The sequence below is a fragment of the Chiroxiphia lanceolata genome, chromosome 12, assembly GCF_009829145.1.
Source record: "Chiroxiphia lanceolata isolate bChiLan1 chromosome 12, bChiLan1.pri, whole genome shotgun sequence".
Lineage (NCBI taxonomy): Eukaryota > Metazoa > Chordata > Aves > Passeriformes > Pipridae > Chiroxiphia > Chiroxiphia lanceolata.
In genome coordinates this window covers 2,288,415-2,306,211 of record NC_045648.1, presented here as the reverse complement: position 1 = coordinate 2,306,211, position 17,797 = coordinate 2,288,415, and the positions used below count along the sequence as shown (strand labels likewise).

At 44.2% G+C, this 17,797-nt stretch overlaps 1 protein-coding gene across 1 annotated transcript in view; it reads right to left on the bottom strand.

Annotated features, from left to right (window-relative positions):
* Positions 1–17,797, bottom strand: part of MEGF11 (multiple EGF like domains 11) — a 268,042-nt gene that overhangs the window by 154,985 nt on the left and 95,260 nt on the right. Inside the window, 1 exon segment of the mRNA XM_032699606.1 lies at positions 12,727–12,819. Coding sequence (XP_032555497.1) covers positions 12,727–12,819 — 93 coding nt within the window.

The following is a 17,797-nucleotide window of genomic DNA, read 5'->3' as shown; positions in this document are numbered from 1 at the left end:
CAGTTGACTTTGAATATCTCCAAGGACAGACTCTTTGAGCAACCTATTCCAGTATTTACTCCCTCTTACAGCAGAAGAGCTTTTTCATGCCTAAATGGAACTTCTTGTATTTGACTGAGCTCTGAGCTGTGGGTCTGAGCACTCTGAAGGGGCCTGGAGCCCAAGGCTGAGGGTGAAAGATGGTAAGACTTGGGTGGTAAGAAACTCAGAACTGGGCTGTCACCACCACATTCCATGAACAGGCTAAATAACAAGACCCTCTTCCCAAAAGATTTCTGAATAAGCTCTGGCAAAAGTAAATCCTACACCTGATGTCGGAAACAAACCCACTGGGCTCTGTCCTGAAACTCAGGTGTATCATAACCCCAGCAAAAGAGTTACCATGCTCTACTGGTGTTCCCAAACTGGAATCTGGGGAATTCCAGGGGCTAGAATTTATCCTAGAAGGTAATATTTGCAGAAATGCATCTATCATCTCACTGCTCTCCCAACTGAACTAGATGTAGCTGAGAAGCACTAACAGACAGGCTGCAGCAGATGATGAAGCAAAGGTTATTCTGGATTCCCAAGAATCCCTCAAGCTTCCAGCCATGCCTCCCTACCTCCCACCCCAGCAGCAAAGTGTGCAATCTCCATGGAAAAATTGACCTTCCACAGGAATCCTCGTGTCTCCCTGCAAACCTGCCTCCTCCTGCAGTTTGTTCCCAGGCTTTGATCTTTCTTTGAAACTATCACTGCAATCTAAATAAGTCAGAGAGGGTATCAGGCTTTGGTCCTTGGCTAAAAACTTGCCTGTAATCAATTTTCATGATTTACTCCTCCTGCTACATAATTGAAATGCTGCAGCTCAGTCCACGGGGTTCATAAAGGTGAGATCTGAGCAGGCTGCAGGAAGGTGAGAAACTCTTACCTCTAAACTACCCCAAAATGTCCCTTGTTTCCTTGTTTCATCTTCTGTTAAAATTTGCATTTTGCAGGATAAGTTCACCCTCTGCCCTGAATTTGATGCATTTTTTTGGCATTCTGGTCGGGGTTCTGTAGCCTGGTAGCCTCTGGCCTTCACACAAACAGGCACTGTGGGGTGGGCAGAAAAGCTTTTGAAAATGAAAATGATGACCTGCAGAACCTTTTTTGTCAAATAACCACCCTCCAAGATCAAAGGATGAGTTTTTTAATCCCTCTTCTTTCTGCTTGATGCCCACAAAGCTCTTCTTGATACAAAATACTCTCAGTAACAATACACACCCCATTTCCATCTGGCATTTGCTGTTATTCCTAAAGGGCCCTAAATCCTCCTGGCACCACACACCCCAAAGCCATGAAAGTGGATAAAACTTACTATGGCAAAGGAGCTGTGGATGGGAACCTTTCTCACACACTTTCTTTCCCTTTTCCACCTTTCCCCAGTGAACTCCCTGCAGTTCTTTAAGCAGAAGCCTCTGTGTAGCAGAAAGTCTCTTTTTATTTTACTCCACACCCCAGAAACTCAATGTGCATTGTTATTCTCTGCCTCTGCACACCTTTTAGGTCACTGATCATATTTTATGAGTTCTTGCCATTACAAAGACACCCCTGTCTGTGACACTTGGGTCTCTTCCCAGCTTCCCTGACAAATGGCCTTCACTGTGCTTTCTTCGACAAGATTGAGGTCTTCTGAACTCTCATTTTCACTCCCAAACATTCAGATATTCTGCTGGGCTACCACAGGCCTGTTTAATAAATAAAATCCTGCCGTTTCTCTGCACTGAATCAGGTCTTTTTGAGCTGTAAGGAAATGACTGGGGGATGTGCTTGTTCCAGAACACACATTCAAGGTAATCAACTGCTATGAGGAAGGGTCAAGACTGAAGGTGTAAAGTATTTTCAGCAGTAGAGAAATACAAGTGAACTTTTGACTGTATAAATTTTCCTTAATGTGCAAAATTCCTGGTATTTCACCTCACCTTTTTGTCAGGAACAAAATAAAACCCAGCTATTGAAAACAGCACTTTCTTTGCTCACACAATCCTTCCAGGCCCAGGAAAGGCAGTTTTGGCAGTTGAATGCACTATAATTTCCAGCATCCCACTTCAGTACCTCGTGTTTGAACATTACACAGTGTTTATTGAAGCCATAGTGCCCATGACTGCTATAGAACACATGTTTACACCCCTCCATAAACACTTAAATAGGTTTCTTTGCTGGCACCAAAACCAGACAAATGGCACTTTAACCAGAGTACTTCATCTCTAAATCCTTCTCCTGTCAGGTTATCACCTGGTTTAAATTTTTGTCGTGGTTTAACCCCAGATGGCAGCTAAAAACCACCCAGCCACTCACTCACTCTGCTCAGTGGTGGGATGGGAAGAAGAACAGGAAGAGGCTGAACTATGTTGGTTGAGATAAGAACAGTAATAATAATAATAATAATAATAATAATAATAATAATAGAGATAGGCAACTTCCAACCAACTCCTCCCAATTTATATGCTCAGCACAACATTCCATGGTCTGGAATATCCCTTTGCCCTGTTTGACTGTCCTGGCTATGCTCCCTCCCAGCTTCTTGTGCAGCTCCTCCCTGGCAGAGGGAAAATGGAAAGTCCTTGACTTTCTGCTGATCAACAGACTATAAACCATCAGTGTGCTATCAGCATTATTCTCATACTAAATCCAAACCACAGCACTGGACCAGCTACTAGGAAGAAAAATTCCAGCTGAAATCAGAACAATGTTCACCCTCCCCGCCCTGTCTGTGGCATCTCCCACAGCCCCTTCACTTTCTTATTTTGACAAAACCTGTACATTCTACCTGGTAGAATTAGCCAGTAACTGTCTGCTCACGAGGCTGAAATCCTGGGTGCCTCACATGCATCACGGTGTTCAAGTGTAAGACATCCAAATTCAGTTATGTATTGCCCCAAGTCCAGCTCCCTGCACACTGATCTCCTTTTTTCTATCCCCACAGCTCCTGGCTGTTCTCTGACCTTGCTTGTTTTCCCCTTTCCCCCCAAAATTCCTTCTCTGTCATGCCTCAATCTTTATTTTGCCCTGCTTTTTTATTCCATGCCTCCATCACCTTCCCCCTGCTCTTCCTGGCTTTGGACTGTGTTCACAACTTGCAGTCGGTGGGAACGCTACAACCACCTCCTCTGGAGTGTCAGGTATGATGCTGGCTCACCATCTGCTCATTTATCCCTTTGGTCACGACACATTCCCTCATTTTGAATGCTCTTCCTTATGGAGAACTGTGGGCTCTGTGCACTCCCTGCCAAAGCAAGATTAGCAGTGAGAACAAAACGCTCACCTGGAGCGGTGCAGGGAGGGCTCTGATCTGCCAGCCCCGGATTTACAGGCAGATATGCACTTGTTAAGTCCTCTGCTATCTCATTATTCCTCTCCACATCACTGAGGCAGACAAGCTGTCAACAAACATCCAGTTCACTGGGGACACAAGATACCTGCTCCTGTGGCAAATACTTTTTCACTGTTTTATCAGGACTACAAATAAGTATCAGGGTATCATTTGAGGGACCTAAGAGGGATTTGCATGAGCATAATTCAGGAGAACAGAATTTCTCAGGGAAAATTCCAAAAATATTTCACTTCAGAACCTTGCTATCGTACTCACAACAGCAGAAACGCTGGGTCAAACAAAGAATACTCCCTGAAACTCTCCCATTTTGCACAGAGTGATTTAAGATCATCATGGTCTGCTCTTGCATGGAGAAGCTACTAGAAATGCAAGTGACTGTAAGGTTCTGCTAAGGAGAAAGCCCAAGGAGTGTTACCTGTACAATGGCACACTCATCTCCAGCTTTTGCTCTAAAAGAGATCTCTTATTCATACACAAGTATTTTATTGACATGAAAAGAACTTTAAAACCAATAAATAGCAGAATGATTCAATCCACTGCCATACCCCCATCAGGCAATGCAGGAACTCTCATTTCTCTCATTTTAAGCTGCCATGTTGCATCACTTCTCTGTAGTCCCCTGCAGATCCGCTCATCACATCTCTAAAGTTAGCAAAGCTGCCTCCAGGCTGTGTTTTAACTGCAACCCACCCAAGACACTAGGGCCAGCTGTACATCAGCTCCTCACTCATCTCTAGCAGGATATTAATTGATGGTTGAGCTCTTCCCAGCCCACCACGGTTTGCCGTCCCTTTTCGGCTGCGACACGGGCCCAGTCAATCCACACGACAAATATACTCAACTCCTACGGGAATCAGGAAGAAATAAGGACTCCCCACCCTGTGGGGGCTTAGCTGAGTTCCCACAAAATGGGGGTGAAGTCTGAGGACAAATCCCAGCGTGTAACACTTCCCTTTGGCACAGACACTGCCCACGCCGAGCGCCGGGGCGGTGGCAGGGTGGGAGGGGAGGGGGCACGAGGGATGGGCACTGTTCAGGGCAGCAGCCAAGGCACAGCTAAAATACACTCAAATACACCCAGCTGCTCTGTTCTGTACTACAGTGTTTGAGTATCTCTGTATGCAGATGCTGGGATTTACATGTAAGCAAAGAAACACCGCCAGGGAAAGCTGTGTGTCCACACACCTTCTCCCTGCAACCTTGGCCCCCTGTGCCTGGTGCTGCTGGAATGATTTCCTGGCTGTGCCTCAGCTCTGGGGTGTCCACACACAGCAAGGCTTGTGTCCAACACTGGGTGGCAAATATCTGTCATTGTCTAGCAAATTTTAGCTGCTGGAGGCCTAAAGGGAGATTTCAAGCCTAATTTTTGAATGAGACCTTTGGTTTCCTTTTTTGATTTCAATCTTTGAAGACTGCCCAGAAAATAGTGTTGCAACTGGGAGGAACAGCAGCTTCTGAAAAATCCTCAGAGCACTGGATGGGGTGGGAGGCCTTTCCCAGTCGGAGCACACGTGTTTGGGGACAGTTACTCAGAGCAGGCCTGAGTCTTCTCCAGCTTCAGGTGCCTGGAACAGCTCCCAGTGAATTTTCTGATTCCTTAGTGTTGGACAGTGAGCTGAGCTCTGCCCTCTCCAAGCATTCCTTGAAATACCTCATCATGCCTAACACAGAGACAAGTGCTTTAGAAGCTTTCCCAAGGACCACTATATTTTTTCCCCCTGTTTTTTAGCAGGCAAAAATCCCAGAAATATTTTTGAGTGGGTGTCCACAGCTGAGATTTTTGCCTATGCTTTGAGAGAGGAAATTTTGCTCTTTTCTCTGACAGCTCTTAGTGACCAGGCCATAAAATTATACCAATGGCACTTTTAAATTGATCTAAAGTCTGTTCATTTGTGCAGTGCACATTTAGAGCCACATTATTGTAAGATGCTCCAGCAATGAAATTCAGCATTAACAATTCAGTTCATTAAAAAGGATATTTTAGTAGGTTCTTTTTTTTTATAGCTATTACTCTAAAGTGAGAAAAACCCTCAGTCAAATTAATAAAACTAACAACTCCTCACACATGTGCTGCCTCTCTGTGAAGTCTGCTCTGCTCTCACCAGTTTGGCAGCCAAAAAAGATGTCTGGGAGCCAAATTCCCCCTTGCATAACCACACAAACCTGCATGAGGATGTGTTTAGCCCATTCAATACTTGTAACCATGGTTTCATTTACTGAAAGTTATCCTGAAAGCGAAAAGTTTTAGTCAACCGTGGAGCCATTCCCCACATAAGGGAACAGTTACACCCTGAAGTGCACTCCTGGGTGTGAAAGGTGTGCTCCAGGGCCCTGCTGTGGGAGGGGGGGCTCAGTCACACACACCTCAGGAACACGCTGCTCCTGCTGTGGGACAGAACCTCCCTGGATAACCCTGTCAGCTCCCAAGGCTTCACAGCCAGCTCTCTGCTCCAAAATCTAAATGCCTTTTCACACTCCCTTCTGAAGCACCAGCCCCTGACACGCTGCCCTAGTGACAGGCAGCCAGTAGGGCTTTACACACAAGTGTGCCCACAGCTTCCCTTACTGCTTTCAGCAGGAATCAGACTGATTTTCCAGAGATGCCCAGCACATAGAACGGCCCAACAGTTTGGTGCCATGGAACACAGAATTTCCAGCTCGTGTACAGCTGTCCAGGGGCTGCAGAGTGGGTCAATGTGAGGGACATGCCCAGGTGGTCACTGGTCTTTACCTGTCCTCTCACCTCCTGTTTTGTAGCTGTGAGCCCTAAAGCCAGGTCCGTGCTCAGCCTGGATGATACTCAGTAACTCCTGGTCCCTAAAATTGATCCTCACCAACCTGATTTCCACCTCATCTCTCAAGTTCCCATTCAGACGATGGCTTAAGCATTTCTCTAACTTAAATAAGGTTGTTCCTTATTGACTTTAAAAGGACTATTCATATGCACGAAGTAGGAGGCTGGATCAAGCCTTGAGAGCAAGGCTGGAGCTGGAAGACAGAACTCCAGGGACTGGAGCAGATGGAGTCAGGTCAGCAAAACTGACTCTTCAAAATCATCCAAAAGAGGAAGTCCCAAAGGGTTCTGGGACTGCTGGGGAAATGATCTGTGACTACCTTGGCTTTAGGCACAACCAGATTTAGATTTAGGGGGAAGAACTCTCCCAGACTCTGACAGGGAAGATGAAGGTGAAAAATGAAAGGACACAGGGTGCTGAATTTCTTTTTTTCACTCACTTTAGTACAAGCTTAGAACAACTGGCAGCTGATCTATTCATCATCAGTGAATCACATGGAAGTACAGAGAGCGGGTCCTTCCCAAAGTAAATCTTGGGTCTGCTTTTCCTTTTCCAGAACGAACTGTTGCCCTTTGCTCAGCCCTGTTCCTGTGGGAAATGCCCTGGCTAACATGACTCCTGCACCTTTCCACAAGCTTGCAGCACCTCCAAAGTGGTTAACTCCTGGAAGCTGAGAGGATCCATCTCCCTCCCAGAGTGAGGATAAGCAGCCACAAACGGCTGGGCAGATATTAAGAGCTTCAGCAAGAGACACAACATTCCCACCGGATGAAAAATGATGGATTAGCCCAGTTGAAAGCAGCCAAGTTATGTGTGTAAAAATACAGGCAGGCCATGCTGCTGTGCTCCCACAGCACTGCACAGCAGCTTGTGTTTACTCTTCACTCCTGTCACAGCCTGTCCTGCGTGGGCTGGGCCCGGGAAGAGCTGCTGCCACAGGGACTGTTCCCACATGGAACCCGGGGCCCAGGCCCCGGTGCGTGGGCCCAACATCCAGCAGAGGCAAAAATTAAACACAAGCTGTTTACCTGATTCCACCAGTTCAGCAGTGATTGAAGGGAGATGGGTGGGGTTTTTTTTAAGTTTAAGGAAGAGCAAATTGTTAGAGCCGAGAGAGGCAGAAATCAATTCCACTCTGTAATTGCTACGGAGAGATCCTCCTATGAGCCTCACTGGAGCTTGTTTTTACACATTTGCATCTCTTTGCATGATGCAGTTGTCACCCAGTCTGCAAATCATATCAAAATTAAGCTGTAATTTGAGCTTGGCTTAAATGAAAAGTGTACTAAAACTTTGAAGTCCACATGCTATGGATATGAAATTCTGTTTCAGCCAAAGCAATAATTAAGACTGGATCGCAACTGAAGTTTAACAGCTTCAAACAGATCTTTAGAAACAGCATCTACACTCAACAGCTGGAACGACAAATGAAATATGGGGGCTGTGGGGGAAAAAGGAACATCACACCTGGTTCTGTCACCTCATCTGGCACTTGGATACACAGTCACTGAGATACTGAGATACAAACCCACACACAGACAAATTCCCGGGCAAGGACCATGAACAGATGTCCCTGTGGCCCACTAACAGTTCAGAACAGCAGAGGTCTGGTACCTTTGCCCCTCTTTGGTGGACACTGGTGGTTTTCCAGTCAATCCTATCCTAAAAACCTGAGGATGAAAAATCAAGTAATGAGTCTGGCAGATCAGTCTCTCACATTAGGCTGAATTTTGTTTGAGCCTGTACTCAAAACCCAGGACTCTTTCCTTTGAACTTCATTTCTCCAAAAATAGTTCAAAGCATTTTGAGAGCATGGATGCCAAAAATCAAGCCTGGAAAGCACCACAGCCTCCCTTTAAACCACTCCATTTCCTCCTGGGAGCTGTGCTGTTGCTTTGCACAGCTTGTCAAACAGCCCCTCCAGACTGAGCCCCGGCCCTGCTGCTCTCGTTCATCATGAGGCTCAGGCTGCAGCATCCAGCTGCTCCAGGGCTGGGCCCTCAAAAGTGATCCTGCTGGGATGTTACACCTGCCTGTTGGGATGACCTTGGCTATTTTTGACAAAGAGATAAAGATGAAATAGGTTCTTCCTCCCCGCTTGTACAAAACATCCTTTAAGAGAAAAACTATATTATCCATATGAATCCAGGCTATTCCAGACAGCAACACCACCATCCCTCTGCCCTGGGTGACACAGCAACAAGAACGATGGCTTGGCATTACTGTGACAGCAGCTCTTTAATTACACTTTGGGCAGGTACTATATTTTCTCCCCAAAACTATTAGCAAAGCAAACACTTCAAAAACCACTTCATTTTTGCATTACAACCTCTGTGTTTGTTCATTTTGACATTTCTCAACCTGGCACACACAATTTTTTGAAGCTTTTTCCTTTTAGTTCAGGGCTCTTGCTCTGAACTTTCTTTTTCCTACCTGTTGCCCCCCTGCTCTGTGAACCCTCTGTTAAGCAGAAAGATTTCTGTGATCTTCCCCACAACAAAAAATGCTTGTGAGAGTCAAAACAGCCTTCAAAAATATTGCCTGATTAACATCCTGAAAGAAAGACCACTTTATTCCTCACAGGTCTGATGAATTCTGTGAGAAGCTTATTTAAATTTCACTGAGATCTTTTTTAGCTGTTTCTTCAAAACTAACTCAACAATGTCCTAAACACTAAATCTAAAGCAGATGAAAAGTTCTAATCATTTATTAAGTTAAGGATAAGCAGAAAATCCTTGCTGGATTGGGGCCTAAAGGCCTGCAAATACAGATGGCTGTTAGCAAGGCCCAGAAGAGGCCAGGTAACCACCAACAGGCAATTATATTCCTACCAGAACTTCAACCGTTTGAAGTTAATTGCTTTGAAATAATTGGACAGGTGAGCAGGTAAGTTCACACAGAGCATTTGCAATTTTGCTTTGTATTTAAACAAAACAACAGTGCAGATTGCATGGACAAAACAGGCATGGTTTTAACAAAACAAGTTAAAAGGCAAGGGAAAGCTATGGTTGTTTTTTTTTTTTAAGACTTTTCCTTTCAGTTTTTGGCATCATTAAAACGCTGAAAACATTTCATTCAAGAGCTTCTTTAGTTAATACCTCATTACTTCTCTTTTTATTGTTATGGTAATCAAGCCTTAATATATTGCAGCTTTATAGCATGAAATGAAGGCTAGGCCCGTGGGCATGGACAGATGTACAACAGCATGCAGTAAAACACAGGTACAGAGACATGCAGAGCTGAATATGGCACTGGGGTTTTTGTAATTGTTTAGCAATTCATCTGAAGTTATTTTAACCTTGACAACAGATGAACTCTAACATGTACCGTGAGCAGTCACTGGAAAGCTGCACCGAAAAGCGAGTTTGGTGACTGTTGTCTTACAGGCTGAGCTCTAGGAAAGCACGACACCAAGGCTGAGCAAATGATTAAATTGTTTGCATGGCTACAGGCTGTAGCTGTAACTATTTAACTGAGAATATTTTAGCCAGGGGAGAATGATAACGCTGGGAAACTGCATTAACACCAAAGCCTTGCCTCCCCGTGGGGAATCAGGGCTCAGGGTCAGGATCCAGACCCTCTCCTGTCACAGGCACACCGAAATAATAAAAACATCCTTCTGGTTCTGAAGTGACACTTGGACCTTGTGCTGGAGCTCTGCTTATGGTTGAATTTCACCCATCAAATCCAGTGAAAGTTATAAATAGCTTTTAGAAAGTTATAATGGTCTTGTTGAAATAGCATCTCAGCAAGAGTGAGTGGCCTTAGATCTTCTCCAATAAATGACAACACACGACCCCCAGTGTCAGGGAGGCTCCACTTCTCAGCATTGCTTTCAGGAGAGATCATCCAGGAAACCATTCCAGCTCCTGGGAGATTTTCTAAATTTAAAGGGAGTGTTTTGGCTGGCGATCCCTTCCCCAGTGAAATCGCTTCAAAGAGCCAACATGAAAAGCAATATGCCTGTGACTGTACAAACTCCCCGGGACTGAGGGCCACACAGGGAAGTTCTAGAGCCCCACGGGTTTGGGGTGGCACCATCCAGCCAACAGCTCTGGTTTATCCCGAGCACAGCCCTGCAGGAACGTCCCAAACCACATTTGGCACCGCAAACACGTGACCTTCAGAGTAGCTGCACAAAATTGAAGCAGTAACAGGAAGAAAGTAGGCATAGATTATTCCAAGTAGGTGACAGATTATTCCAGCAGAAGTGAAAAATGTTTTCCACATTCTGACTGGGTAACAGTAAGACATGACTCAAAACACGGATCATGGGTCTGAAAAACCTGGTTAACCTCAGATGGGCAAAACTCCCACTTCTCCTTTCTTCCTTGGAAATACCTGGAGTAACAACGCACTGCATTCCACTGAGATCTCCTGATTGAAACCTTTTGATTTGAACAAAGTCCCCTAACAATAAAGAGGCCAGTCACCCAAATTTCTAGTGTGCACTAAGACCTGACTTCTACGAGGCCATTCACTCCCCCGAGCATTAAACTGGGAAGTGCTTGTGGGATCAGCCCCTGGGCCAGGAACACGTGTTGCCCAGTGTATAACAAATGGAATGAGAGACAATGGGCACTATAGGCCAGCAAACACACTAATTATATTAATAAAATGAAAGCTTAAATTTTGAAGCTAATCCTGGGCTATCATTTATAGAAGTTAGCAGGGCATATTTAATTTAGGAATTGGCCAACGTTTCCCTTTCCACCGCTGAAACCTCATAAATGAAATGCCCTGGATCGGTGCCCAGCGCGGAAATAAAAGTTATGAATAATGTTTCTATCTCCATCATTGTCACTGCTGTAATATTCCTAATTACTTTAAAAAGCTAAATATTCAATATAGCAAAAACCTTCTTTTTCTTTTATCTCCACTTGCAAGATTAGGGCAATTTAATAAGAGTCACTGGGTAGTTTTAGCCCGTGGGACCAGTCTGAGATCACTTGACATCTCATCCTTTCCTTTCATCTTCACCCAGAATGGAGAGTTTGTGACTCTGTGTGTACAAATGTATACATCTATATGTGTGTGTCCATTTTGCCACAGTATTTATTATTATCACTATTTTTAACTTCTGTAAGTGCACGTGCACTGTACAGATACTGGCTGGCAGGTTAAACATATCCAATCCTGAGAATAATCAAAAGATAAAATGAGTTCCTGAAGAATCTTTACAATCATCTCACCATTTAAGGTACTATTTTTCTTTTTTTAATATATTGTTAGAGATGAACATTTAGTAAGTTATGCTGCCCAATTTTTTCCCTTGTCTACATGCCAGATAATCCCAAAAGGTTGCTTCAAACCACAAAGCACAGCCTTTGTTCCATCCTTAGAATCACAGAACCCCAGAATGGTTTGGGTTGGAAGGGACCTTAAAGCCCATCCAATTCCAACCCCCTGCCATGGGCAGGGATACCTTCCACTAGCCCAGGTTGCTCCAAGTCCTGTCCAACCTGGCCTTGGACACTTCCAGGGATGGCAACAGTTCTTCCCTCCCCGCTCCCTCCCTGCTGCCTTTCCTGCTGTGCCTGAGGGACATCCCAGAGCTGCAGACAAAACCTGACCAGAGCTGCCCCACTGCCCTCAGCCTCTGCAGAGGTTCCTCCTCTGTCACATTTAACTCCCATTCCCTTCTAACACCTCCCTCTATAGATCTCTTTTCTGTTACCTCTTTGCCTGCTAATTATGCTTTTTTCTCAAGATCTCAATCAATTTGGGAGAAAGGGAGGAAGTAAACACAAAATGAAACATCCATTCAGCTTCATTTCAGAGCATCTCTCTCCGTGTACCTTTATTTACTTGCCTGCTGCACAAATTGACTTCATTTAACAAGCTTATTTCTTTTATGTCAATAAGGTATCGGGCCTGAGTTACATCAGAGCTCAGATGTTTGTGCTGCCTGTTCCATTCCACAGGAACCAACCACAGAGACCTGAACTCACTGCTGCCAATTAAGAGAGTTTAACAAACACAGCTTCACCAGCTGGAAGAATTGAAAAGTGTGGATTAATTCCCTTGCAAAAGGTGCTTCCCTAACTCCTGCAGTATGGATTTGAGGTGTGGATGGCAAGGCAGTCCAGGGCTGCCTGGAAAGTCAATGGCAAAACTCCCACTGGCTTACTAGGACAAGGATTCTATGAGGAGAGAGAGCTTTCCAACACTCCACAGGGTATTTCATGAAGAATGTGTTGTATTAAAGATTTAAGAGAGAAAAAAATTCATAATACAGCTCTATTATCTGTACTGGTATCCCAATAACCAAAAGCATTAAGAGCATCTTCCACTGCATTTCACATTTCTTTGTAAAAAGCAAGCACAAAAGGCCAATGTCATTATCCTAGGAAAGGACATTATCACATATTCATGGAATCCCAGAATGATTTGGGTTGGAAGGGACCTTAAAGATCACCTCATTCCAACCCCCCCAACAATATTAATTATTACAAAATAACAGACAAAATTCATTTTTCCACTTAAAGCATCCAAGTTCCAAGGCCACTGCTTTATAAGGCCTGTTTTTTTCACAGCAACACGTATCTTTATCACATTTTGGTAATGTTTACTCACCACTGGAGCAATCGGTGCCTCCCCATCCTGGTTCACAGTGACACGTGTCAGGAGAGACACACCTCCCATGCACACACTCCTCCGTGCACAGAGCTGTTAAAGGAAACAACGGCATTGTAAACATCTTAAGTGGTTGCTAAACATACCCTAAACTGTGCCTTAGAGAGCAGTGTTTGGTTTAAAAATATTAAACAAAGCAAACACACACACAAAAGAATAATTGCTCTCAAGATTTAATTGTTGCTAAGTGACCAAAATAAAATATAGGTCTCTTGACAGCAATAAATTCATTTGTCACTTCAGCCCTTTGTAAGGAAAAACTCCAACACCAGAAATTCCTTTGCTTAGCAGTTTTGCTCCATAATAAAGTTTTTACCAAACTGACACTGTTTATTGTATTACAGAACAGCAGCTTCTTACATCACACTCCAGTTGTGACTGTCCCTAAGATAAAATGAAGCTCAGTCTTGAAAGCGTATTAAGACCCAAAATAGTAAAAAATAGCTCGAGGAAAGTAAATAATTTTACTACATGATGCAGTAGCTGTAAGTGCAGTCCTGTCTTTTCAAGGTCATCCAGTTTTCCATGACCACAGTGTTCTCATCTCACTTGTTCACTGGTGGATTATTGAGAGTTCAGGATCCTCAAGGTTCAAACTAAGACAAACTGCCTGAGGAGCAGTTCTTAGTTTAAATAATTCCCTCCTCTTCTGCTGTTTCAGTGTCTGACAGTTCCCAGTGTGTGCCTTCGTGCCCAGCACATCCTAAAAGCTTGGACAGCACTGAAAAACTGCTTTAAAGGCTGGACTTCACTGCTCTGCACCTTGTTTCCATTTTACCACTCAGGACATTTCCAAAAACTCAGGGAGTCAGAGATTGAAGCTCAATGGTTGAGCTGGAACACATCATTGCCATCTAGATTAACATGCAGGAGTTATTAATGAATATGATGCAGCTGCAATGAGGTCACTACAATAAAATATATATACATATATATTTAATAGAGGTATCATATATATATGATTTATCCTATGTAACCTACGTTTGTGTATCCTGTGTTTTTACAGCAGATGGGAAACGTGGGCATTGTGTTTACTTAACCAGGAGCTGGACTAAAAAGACTCCTCCCCAGACAAAGATTAATTCATTGCTGTCTAGAGCAAGGCCAGCAAAGCTGGTCTGGGGAGTAGCTCTGAGCTGCTGTGCTGGACACGAGGCAGAACCACCCAAATCATCTGAAATCAGCCACAAAACCTCCTGGAAGTTGCCCTGGGCCTGCAGGTGAAACACTCTTTGAGTTCCCAGGGACCTCCTGGGCCGAAAGCTCCGCACCGATGCCTCATCCCTTGGAATGACTCCTGCTCCCTCCCACATTCCACCTGGACTTCCCCCCTGGATCCCACCTTGGCCCTGCCCTCAGGATGCAATCAAAGCTCAAGGAAACATTTTGCTGCCTAGTCTGTGTTTGGGTCATTGCAGATCAAACCTGCTCACAAAATACTGAAATCTAACTTCAAACCACAGGTGAACTTTGAAGAATCCCCTGGGACAAATCCTCCTGCTCTTCATCCACCAGATCCCGCGTGAGCAGTGACTGGAATGTTGTCTCGTTAAACCCACTGCAAGATCCTTCTAAATCAGTCACTTCCTTCACTTCCTTCCCACGTTTGCTGCATGTCAAAAATGCAATTTATTCTCCTTTCATATCTTGTGTTTAGACAGTATTGCAGTGGGCATGAAATATTCATGGCTAATTCTCCAGTCACTAATTGTCCTAATCTTTTGTGCATTTATTTTACTCCAGATAGGCTTTCTGAAGACAGGGAGGCATCCCAGTCTACAGCTGTAACATGGAATTCAAGACAGGATATTGGAAAAACAGGATTTTCCAATAAAATATACACACCTCCCTGCAATCATTTGAAAATGGCTGGGTATTATTGACAATAATAAATCATTCTTACAGGTAAAATGTGTAACATTTTTATCCTTTTAACGAGGCTGGTTTTGAGCTCAAGGCAAAATTTGTCAGCAAGAAGGTTGATGGTGGACTAGTTTTTTGGTCTTCCCAAATAACAAAATTTAATTGATTTCCACAGGGACATATCACACCTTAACTATGTTAACATAAATATGGAAGAATAATAAATAATTAGGCTAATAAAGTTTACTTGATCACTCATCTGTGGACAGAAGTGCTCCAGTCCCATGGGAAAAGTGCAGTGAGACTTAGAAGGAAAACTCAAGATGGAATTCTTTATTCTAGAGCATTCAGTGACATGGAAAATAATAAAAATATACTATAAGGAGCTGCATCTTTGTTTTTAGGTGTTTTGAAGTCCTGCAAAGCTGAAGATGACAATGTTTAATGAGCAATTCAAGAGTTAAATAAGGTAAAGACACTGATTAGGATTGGGTTCTCTGATCTCTGGTTGATTAACTGGCTAAACAAGTAGCTGTGAGCTCACCAGTGACTAACCCCATGTGGGGGTCACAGAATGTCCCCTTTTTTAAAAGGAGAAACTTTGACATAAATAATTGTGTTTAGGGAGGCAAATAATCAGACTCCTGCACTGCCTGATTCAAATCAGGATTATAAAGGTCATATTAGGGTACAACTCTAAAGTTTTACCACGGCAAATAAAATTTTGAGTTTCTCCTATAAAAGGGAAGTCTTGCCTTGCTCTAGTCTTTAGAGTTTAAATTAATTTTTCATTCTATTAACATTCAACATAATAGGACACAATGGTCCCCAAGGCATTCTTCATAATACACTTTGCTCAGGGGTTTGCAAATGATCTTACTAGTTAATGGAACTATAAAAATTACTTGCACATAAAGGTCAAGAAAAATAAAGTTAAGTATATACTTTCTGACACCGTCCTGTCCAACACTCAGCCAAAGGCCCCTGGAGTAAAGCAAACTTGGAGCGACGCAAGGAACATAATTGCTGCCAGTGCAGCAGCCCCAGCTCTCCAACCTTTGGAATTCCAGACATCTCGTGTCTGCATTTTCCCTGGACCCCTCCTCCGGAGCGCTCCGGCCCCTCATTGATCAGGGCATCATTAACATTCCTGGTGGGAGTTTAACATCAGCTTGTCGTTTGATTCAGCCCGGTAATAAAACGACCCAGATCAAAGCCCTGCCAAAATTCCATCTCTGTGGCAATGTGTTCAGCATGAGTTATTTGCCCACATTCAAGGTTACACAGCCACTGCTCCTTATCATGCAATAAAGGCAACAAAAGGGTTCTGCAACAACTCATTTGATGCTTATCACTTACTTTATAATTACACACGGGGCTTTTTTTAACATGTAAGGTCAATCCCCAGGGAAACAGACCCGAAGATTAAACTCTTTTCCCACCTGAGTGGCCACACAGGTTTCTCTAACACTAGCACTGATTTTTTAATTGTTGTCCAGAACTCGAACTTGGATATCTGAAATGGTTTCCCTGAGTCTCCTCTCCACAGAGGTGTGGCACAGCCAGGATAATGCTATGGAGGAGAACACTGCTCAGTGCAGCACAACTGAGAGAATGCAGAGTTCCTTCAGCTGAGGGCACCACAGGGAGTTTATCCCATGGAGCTGCTCTGCCTTCCTTGGGCTGCATTCCTCTGTATGGACCCAAACTGGGATGTTGCAGGGGTTATACACTGTGATACCCTGCTCATCACCACACTGACCTCTGGTACCTCACAGTCACATTCCCAGCTTCCTTTCTGGAGGTCAAAGTGCATTTAGGGAAGAGTTTCATCTCAGGGGAATAAGTATGGAGTGATTTAGCTTGGGAAAGTTTTGATACCTTGTCCAAAAATATAACTTGCGTGTTTATCTCACAAAAGACAGAGTCACAAGCAACACAACTTGTGCTTGCAGTGGCTGTGGTGACATCTGCAGTGGCCCTGGGGACCTGGGGGAGTTCAGAGCCACCGACCCAGTAACTTCCATCTGCCTCCCACTCTGCTGTGCCAGGCAGGCAAAATATCTTCCAAAGAAAGACCAGGACAACTACAAAGTGTAAAGGAACCCAGAGCAGAGAGCAGAAAACAGGCTCCATGAGCTGCCCTCCCTCATGGCAGCGTGAGCTGCTGGAGAGCTCTGCTGGAGCGTTCTGGATGCTCTGGAGTTTCCTGGGCTCCGTGGGCTTTGTGCCCAGGGATGGCAGTGCAGCCAGGAGGTGATGGAAAGCACACACAAGAGTAGACACATTATAATAATGGAAAACATTGCTAAATGGATATGGATGCTACTGTGAGACACAATGAGAAATTCAGGCACTCGCCTGGAACTGCACGGAATGACCTGGTTGTTGTGACCGCACATGTGGCACAAGGACATTGCTCCAAAATACTTGTCTTTTCTCTGCCCTGCCTCAGGCAGTGTCTGCCAGCTTGTCTTCACAATACAGTGATCTCATCCAAACTCTGACCAGTTTCATTTATTTGCTGTTAACCAAAGGTAAACCTGCATTTTTTCTTTCATCTTGCTGGTATTTTAACTTCAGTTCATCTCACCAGTTTGCCCCGTGCTTGAGAGTTGCTGGACTAAACAAAGCAGAAATTTAATGGGAAAAAGTGATGTTTTCCTTTAATGTTTAATATGTGTCCCTGAAACAATTTGGGCCATTTTAACACGTTCCCTCAGCCTCTTGTGTCACTTTGGGGGAAAGGAGAATTTTGTGAGGTGAAGCAGCCGTTATCCCACGGCCGGTGGTTTCAGATAACGCAGCGAGGTCAAAGCAGATGAAAACAGATGAAGAAGATTCTTGCTCCTTATCCATTAGGAATCTGTTCACTCAGGGCCTTTCTGGTGTTTCCATCTTAATGTACTGGCCTGGATCCAGGCTGTGCTGAGTCTACAATATCAGCTTCATTAGATAAGCCTGGAGTCAGCTTTTGGCTGGATTCTCTCCGACTGTGCTCAGGGAAGGGAGGTGTGAGAGCAGAAGAAAGATGACCACAGCTAATGCATCCAGGTAGGTTTTCCTCACTCTTAGATTATTGCTTATTTGTGGAACGGAAGATTCCCTCTCTAAATCACTGATTTCCCTCAGGAATGCAGATGATTTG